The sequence below is a fragment of the Amblyomma maculatum genome, chromosome 8 (assembly GCF_055883805.1).
Source record: "Amblyomma maculatum isolate TAMU_Amacu chromosome 8, ASM5588380v1, whole genome shotgun sequence".
Taxonomy (NCBI): domain Eukaryota; kingdom Metazoa; phylum Arthropoda; class Arachnida; order Ixodida; family Ixodidae; genus Amblyomma; species Amblyomma maculatum.
The window spans coordinates 47,066,921-47,075,629 of NC_139351.1; the positions used below are offsets into that span (position 1 = coordinate 47,066,921).

An 8,709-nucleotide genomic window follows, 5' to 3' on the forward strand; every position below is an offset into this window, starting at 1 on the left:
TAATTAAGCAGGCGAAACCTATTAGAAACTGTTTCGTCCGGTTAAAAATTGTTAACAAGAGAGCAATTGTCAATGTTTCCTCCAAATTGCTCACTACGATTCATCGAAAAACATGAGGTAAAAACAATAATTTTGGAAGTCTGGGTCACGTTTGTGGCAATGACGTACACTTAAATGGCTGAACGTAATGACTATCAATTATTGTTCGCACAGGGCTCTTAATGGCATTTCGGTTTCCACTGAACGCTATTACGAAATGGCTTCTATACTGAATGTACGTAACATGGTTGAGAAAAAAGTCAATGTAGATAGCAGGATGATGCTCGCTTCTCTACACTGGGCTACATTCAGCAAAATAGTTACTCTGGCGTGCAACAGTCCTGCGATTTACAATCGGCGCGAAAATACAAATCGCGCTCGAACTGCCTTTCAATTCTCTCTCAGCTGTAAAAGTATATCACTACGCGACAAACCGTACTCCTCTACTTCATGTGAAAGAGAAGGGCAGGCCTTAGAGCTAAAGATAACCAAGGTTTTTATATCCCCGGATCATCTATTGCGATGAAACCAACTGATGGCCGTTAAAACTCATATAACCTAGTAACAAGCACACCTCCTTTAAAATTGTAGAAATAATTATTTCTAAATAGGAATTGCCTAATCGTTTATTGTTGGTTTACAAAACTGCCATTTGGCAAATCGTTTATTTCAAAAAAGAGCCCGTTGCCACCCGCAACAAACGTGCCCTATTTGCGCCTAAGGCGGTCTTACGATATGGTTATATCACGTGACTGCTTCTGCCACATTTCGCATTTCTGTCGCAGTTTTCAGGCGACGCCTCGTCCTCGTGGACGTCGATTAAGAAACATCGAGTTCTGGTGTTACACTGGGGTCTCGGAATACTGAACCGGCATCGCTGTTACTGCGCCGTTTGGAATATTGGGAGTTGCTTTCTAAACCATGCTCTAAAATGTGCTCTACGCAAATGATAACCTGGTGGGAACGGAGCCATCTCTTTTCCAATGCAATTGAAAAGCTCTGAATTGTTTTTTTTTTTTTGCGACAGTCGTCAACAATTATTACGCCAGCTAAAAAGCCTTTCCAAAGAATCATTTCGTGGAACGAAATGAGCGTTGCAAGTAACACAACGCGACTGTCTAAGAGAGCGCTTTTTCAAAATTCCGTTTTAATAATCCTAGGACAGCAAACGTGCATGTTAATGTATTAATTATTATGGTATTTAAATAATTCATTTTGCTAAGTCAGACGCCCTGGCTGTGAAGTGCGAGGGGCTTATTAAAAGCAGTATAGTACGTGCTTAAGTGTTTGCATATAATTATGCAGAAGTATTAGCTTGTAACGAAAATTCCGAAGAATAATTAAAAAAACAACAACAATTTCTGCATATAAGCACCCGTTAGGAGCGTTCCTCACTTCTCAATTAATTCAGATGATACTTCCTTCAAAAGATGAGAGCTGTACCAATTTGTGCGCTTTGGCTCGAACTCGTTCTACTTTTTCTGTGAGTAAACTCGAAATCGTTTTATTTGCTAAGTCTTAAATTGGTCAAACACCAAATGTGTCGACAGAGCTCAGTTTTTATATTAAAGTTGCTAGTAATCTTTATTCGTTTGAATTTTTCTAGGCACAAACTGACTAGGCTGTTTTCGGTGAACCAGTGTCAGGTTTGAGACAGTGAAAGACTGAGGTACAGAGTATATAGTGGGTTAAAAAAAGTGATACCTGCCTCATGACTTGCGCTTACCGGCGTTGCACGAGCAAAGTAAAATTAAAGTAAATGAAATAAAATGGAGCAGCAAGATGTTAGTTTAAAAATCGAAGATGTCAGGCGCTGTAGAAAAAAGGAACTCTAACTTCATGGTGCACCCATCAAGGCTGTCTTAAAGAAAAGGAGAAAGGCAGATGTGGAAAAATTAAGAGGCGGCGTTACCACGGCGGCCGACTACTGAATGATTTTAACCACTAGGATGAAGGTTATATCGAGAGAAAGAAGATGGATACACAGTATGAAAAAAACACTGAACAAGGGAATGGGAGTCACAGTTCGCAAGACGAGCCACCGTTCTAAACATTGTCGACACGTTGATTCGGCTTTCGAGCACTGGTGCTTCTTCTCAAGCCTTGTTCAGTGCCATTTGACCAATAGGGTATCTTCCACAATCACTATAGCATGTAGGACTGGGTCCTCTTCAGATTTCCCCCTCTATCAAAGCGAGGCTGCTGAGGCTGGCTACGAGCTCGGGCACTTCAAATCAATAGCGAAGTGCTCTTACCACCGTCCCTGGCAGCAATAGGTGGTAGCTTGTTACTGGCTGTTGCTTTCTATAGTCGCAACCGAGGTTTCCATCGGCTGGGTTGGACAGCCGACGTGAATAAAAATGCCCGATATTTGACCATAGTTTAACCTAATTATAATGGGACAAAGCACCAGCAACGTAGGCTGAGTGATTAATACGCACGGTTATTGCGCCGGACTACACCAATTTCAACCCAAGCGCTGCCGTCGCATTTCAAAGGAGGCAAAACGGAAAATTGCCCCGGTTCTGCTTGATGCCAGTGCACGTTGCAGATATTGAGGTGATCGATACTATTACGGAGCCCTCCAATACGTCATTTCATTCAGTGTTCTGTCCCTTCTGCGGTCATCCGTTCTCTTCAGGCTGAGGTTTCCAAGAGGTCTGACTGCTGCGGCTCATTTCCCTTTCTATAAACTAATTTACATTTGCATGGATTGTTATTATATGGTTGTACTCAATTTTACCTTGATTCAGTTTCAAGATAAAGGTTTTTTAATAGGAGCCAGGCGTATGACGCCATGAAAGTAATACGAGATAGTAAAGCGATTTGTTCCCATAGCGTACTTAACACTTAGAGTTACTTTCCTCTCAACTCTCAGCGAAGGGCGCTCATTTCTTTCAATGAAACAGCAGCTTCCCTTAGTTTATTCAAGCTTTAAACGTCACCTATCCTACGCAATCCGCTTAGTACGGAACGGCCTAACGGCTGAGTGCAAACTCCGAAAGGGGTGCTGAATGGCTTGAAAGCCGACCTCGGAAGCGTTTAGTAGCCGGTGAACAATTCGCCAAGTGCTCACGCAGGGAGCATTCTCTGTACGATGCAAGGCCCTCTAGCACGAGGCGGTCATAAGCGTTTGATGGGATCAAAGCGTTACTCTAAGGTGGAGTGACGCCGATGAAATGTACCTTCCAACATGCACTGTCGAGCGAAAACCGGGGAAGAGTATCCATCAGGGTGCCCAGATTAAAGTCTGTTCACTAGCCGAGCACCTTGAAGTAGGTATGAATGTTGCGAAATCTACCTCTGAGTAATTAAACTAGAGTCGGGGTGTGAGAACCGGGCTTAGGGGACGGGGAACCTCAAAAGTGGCTTCATGTAGGAACCTGTCTAGACGCCGGAGACCCGGCAAACGCATTGCGGTGGTGGAATGATCCGAGTGCCGAGGGCTGCATATTCGGCTAAGAGCGAGTGCTCGCCCTCTACGGAGGCACACATGGGAGCTCGACTCGAATTGTTTGCCAGTCAAAATCCTACGCTGCCCACATTCCCCTCCAATTTCCCATAACCCAATCCTAATTTCTACTTCCCTTTACCCCATAACCCATCCCTTCCGCTACTTCCCATGGGAGATACGTGGGTTCTCCCCGGGCCCGCTTCCTCGGCTGTGGGTCGCTAAAGCAGCACCCCCCCCCCCCTTTTATTCAACTTCCAATCAATCAAAAACATTTGCCCGAGAAACCTGTTCATTTATATTTTTAATTGCGGAACTTTCCCTACCCGCGGTACATTAGTGGTGCGGGCGGAGTCTGACTGGACTCCATCGTACCTTATATATATATATATATATATGTTGATAAGGCATGCTTTCTCGGCGCATAAATCAAACATGGCACACAAGATTTCTGTGGCGTAATCTAGTTCCGAAGCGGAATCCTCAAGGCCAAACCACAATGCCTAAGAGAGTTCGACGCGTTTAGTTTGACGTGTAGTTGGCGTTAGAGCACTGAATCGCTCCCTATCTTTTTTAGCCCAGTTCGCTTCCACGCCAAATTGGTCAAACGTGCGGATTCTGGGCGTTTCCTTTCTGGTAAAAAGCGTAGTATAGCGAACAGAGCAAAAGAAACAAGCTGATGTGTCGAGAGGTTATTTAGAGCGCTTCGTTGGCATCCCTGTAAAGTCCAAATTCCGCACACGTGAGAAGGGCGTAACAAGGAAACATATTCTAAGGCGAACGATTATTCTGCTCGCGCAGGCTAGATGACGTGTGCGGGAAGCTAGAGCTCCTCGAGAAATACATTGGACGCGCGCGGCGGCGGAGAGCTTCGGGCTCTCTGTGCCGACGTGGGAGCTGCCCTCTACACCTGGCGCCTAGCCAAGTGTCCTTCAGGACCCCTACTGTGGGAAATAAAGGTTTACCAAACCAAACCAAACCGCAAAATTTCTTGTTGAGGTCAGTGTGAAGCGCTCCGTTTCGAACTGGAATTAGTGTTTATATGACGACTTTCATAGCAAACACTGTGCGGAGGACCAGGGTTACGTTTGTATATGTGGAATATGTCCTGTGTGCCCTTGTGTAGCTGTGAAATGAAAAACTGTATGAATAAATTGGTGCTTATCAAATATATCAAACACAAACTGTAACCCCAGTTTTTATTTCCCTTTCCACATTTGTCATAAGACCTAATTTTAGTTTACAACAGGAAGTAATGTAAACAATTTTCCGGCAGGGACCAAAAAATATTACTGCCTTTATATTTGGCGCTCAGACACTTTGAAAATCCTCCATCCTTGGAGACATTCATTCCACCTTTTCTGGAATTGGTGTCCGTGACGCCTTTATACCTGTACAGGCCAAGAGCTAGTGAAAAACAACGAACTTCGTAGCTCTATTTACTTTTAAAAGTGCCTAGCTTTAAATTTTTGCACAGATTGAAAAATTTCAGAAGTTCCTAATAAGAATAACACTGCCGAGAGCCATTTCAAAATATTTAGCTTGCATTAACTCGTAAATGTAATTTCAAATGTGGCACTGTGCATACATAATCTGAGCCAAAGGCAGAAATAGATATTGATATCTATTCGATGCGTTCAAAAATGTGCTTTTCTTCAGTGCATATCATGCCTGCCTTGACAAAATAATTGAGCAAAATATTCGATAAATATGACATCAAAACGCGGAACTTCAATGTTTTGTGATGCGATAATTTGCAGAGACTACTTTACAAGCCGTGTTGGAAGTACTTTTGAAAAGGAACATGGAGTATTAACACTAAAATATTGTAACATATTGTTCTCTACGCGTTATTTTCCCATTACAATCCAAGCCGGAAATGCCTTTATGAACTGCAGTAACTCACAAGTGGTTTGGTGGATTAGAGTTTTATTGATTTCAGTATTCACATTGGGACCGTAATTTACACTAATCATAGTTGGAGATTAGGAAGCACGAAAGTACAAAGATATGATGTAATAGTTCACAAAACGTACTTTTCCAATACTTCTCACAGCATTTCGCACATAATTTTACACCTAGCATTTCAGTAATAAATATAATAATTTTTTCTCATTCTTTCGTAACAGAGGTAACCTGAGGTATCACCATCATGCCGCCGGCGAAGGAATTTGTCCGTCAACGGTAAATGTTTGGCTTGCATTTGCACATTTTACACTTTCCAGTCTCTAGATGTAGCCTAGGTTCAGCTCGTATGTAGACACAAAATCCACGCACTTCTACTTGGAAATGAATTTTTTGTTTTTCATCACCGTCAAGGCGCTAAATACAGAGGATTGGATGCGCTGAAAAAAAAAAAAGAAAATGGTTTTCTGTATTGAGACCTGCAGAGCAGTGGAGTTTTAGTTTTTTCTTGAAGATCTATATGCCCTATTTGCAGCGCATCGCAGACCGCATTTAGTATGATGATTACTGAACACACTAAATGCTATGTATATGCGGAGTAAGCGTAACGGTAGGTCCTTCACGACCTGCGTGTAACAGATTTTCTTATATCAAATTACACCTTTTTCAGCAATGATATTTGAGATATCAAGATAGCTAACTGTTGTTGCAGTAACAATGTTCGCTGTTAGGAATCATTCAGGTATAAACTCATTAGCTTTATTCTACAGATTTATGTGTTCACCTGTTCATCTCAAGAGCTTGAGACTGAATTGAGACATACAGCTGACTACGTTAGCCGTATTCCACCTAATGTCTTAGAGGTATTCCTTCACCGGTGTCTGAACAAAGTTTGTCTATCGCATGCTCCCATTTTAAAAAGCGCTCGTTGCAATGAAGCGTCAATGACTTCACGTCCCCTCCCTGTGAACCAACAAAATGACCTGGTTTATCGCAATCTCAAAGCCGCGCACGCCGTTGCTGGCAGCTCCGCGCCACAGTGAAATGTGGCCACGACCTACAAATATTTAGTTCGCAACTTGGCGCTTGCTGATGGAGCTACGAAGTTGACTATAAAGGTTTCTGAGCAACCTATATGCTATCATAATTGCTTTGTTTTCAGATGTTTGATAACGCTTCTTCAGCGATGCAGAAGACATCTGGGTATCTGAAAACATGTACTGAAAAATGACGCTATTCACATTCTATGGAGCCTGCGTAACATAAATGTTGAAAAGCCATTTTCTGGAGTAAAGTTTGGATTAAGTTGCAATTTTTGCGATTCGTTATTATTTCTAAGGTTCATGTCTTTATGCCGCTACTATGCGATAAAGAAAGTTTGTGAAAAATGATGTAATGAAGCGAAACTGTGAATGTAAAAGTTCATTTCACCATATATTGTACAATTATTTTATTGCAGTAAAGCATTGTGTTGAATAATATGTGCTTTATACTAATTATTTATTTCTGAAAGCGTTTACTGATGTAAACGCATCACTTACATTATTTGGTGCTATTTTTTTTTCTAGCCATGCAGTTTATCAGAAAACAAAATGGAGTGCGGTCTCACTTGCATATGTCGTCCATATCAAGCGGGAACAAAGGACCCCAAAAAGGGAATTTGCTCTTCGATGGAGGAAGCCCGTAAATACGAAGACATGGCTTATCAACTATCAGAGGCTGATGACGATTTTACTTCTGAGCTGCCTTCTTCAATGAGCCCACATTTGCCACAGACGGCAGAACTGCCGGCGAATGTCGGACCTCAACAACCGCAGCAGAACCCGCTTTCGTCTGGTGGTGCATTGCAGGGAGTGCCTCCCACAGCTGCAGGTGGCTCTGGTGTTTATCCAGTCGAGGGTGCTAATGGCCTCAATGCAGGTGGGATGGAATACGAAGGAGGAATGGGAAATGGTGCGCCAGCGGGGATGGCAGGGCATATGCCAGTAAGAGGTGGAGGAGGGGTAGGTCAAGCGCTGTCGCAATTAGCAATGGGAGCAGTAGGAGGATTTGGAATGCCAGGAATGGGAGGATATGGCATGGGTATGTACCCTGGCGCAGGAATGGGAATGATGCCAGGCATGGGAATGATGTCAGGTACGGGAATGATGCCAGGCATGGGTATGTACCCTGGCGCAGGACATGGAGCGGGTGGAATGGCGGGTGTAGGAATGCCAGGCGCCGGTTTGAATGGAATCCGCCGTCCCGGATATACGGCATATGATGACGGTGATTATATATCGACCCCTGGACAGCGTCCATCTAACGTACAAACGACGGGTGCTGCGCAATCACAATCTCTCTCGCAGGCACCTCCACCTACGCAATCTAGCACACCTCAAATTCCGCCCCATATGTCGGAACGCTCGCCACACTCAGTACCTGCGCAAAATGGAGCAGCGCCACCAACTCCAGCCCCACGGAAATCGCTGCCCCTGTCGGCCTCTCCACCTGAGCGACCGTTCCCCCCAACTCCAGCCCCACGACTTAACCCACCTGTCCCTCCACCAGTACCGCCGCATGGGAAACAAGCAACCCCATTGTTGCAAAATAAACTCTCCCCGCCAGTACCACCACGTCGGCCATCTGTCAACTCGTTGACGTCTGTGCCTCCGCCAGTGCCGCCTCACGGAAAGCCAGGAAGCCTGTCGTCTCCACCTCTGCCACGTTTGCCTCAATCGTTACAACCACTAGGGACGCCTTTAAGACGACCATCCGTCGCGCCACTCCCCCTGCCACCTAAAATGTTTGGAAGCTTAGACCGGCCTCTACCGCCGCTACCTGCTAAAAACTCATTGTTTCCGAAAGTTGAGCTTAGGTTCCCAAAGCTTAAACTTAAGCTTCCAAAACTGAGAGGATAAACTTGTGTGGGCATTTTTTGCCGGGAAATAAATGCATTTCACGTCATTTTAAAAACGGCTGCATATTTCTTTTCCTAGTGCACAGACCACAGCGAAAGCACTTCTTCGGAGCGATACTCAAAGGAGCGATACTCAAAGGAGCGATACTCAAAGGAGCGATACTCAAAGGAGCGATACTCAAAGGGCTACAGCGCACCTAGAGATTCTCAGCGCAGTTTGTGAACGTTCAATAATCGAAGGTTCCTTGAATAAAAACAGCAAACAATCTTTATACAAAATCTTTTAGACACACGCGAGCACTGACACTGTGGTATGAGGAACCTTTGATTCGTACATGATTACTAAATCTGAACAGTGGGCCAACTCACGTAATATGTATACACGCCCGCCCAATAATCCTTACAAGCGAATGCA

General features: G+C 44.1%; 1 protein-coding gene across 1 annotated transcript; it reads left to right on the top strand.

The window, feature by feature from the left end:
- Window positions 1–1,364: 1,364 nt before the first annotated feature.
- Window positions 1,365–8,350, top strand: LOC146181104 (uncharacterized). The gene is made up of 3 exons (XM_084576249.1): window positions 1,365–1,522; window positions 5,620–5,674; window positions 6,964–8,350. The coding sequence occupies exons 1-3, from the start codon at window positions 1,470–1,472 to the stop codon at window positions 8,293–8,295; spliced, it is 1,440 nt and encodes a 479-aa protein (XP_084432375.1). The 5' UTR covers window positions 1,365–1,469; the 3' UTR covers window positions 8,296–8,350.
- Window positions 8,351–8,709: the final 359 nt, after the last annotated feature.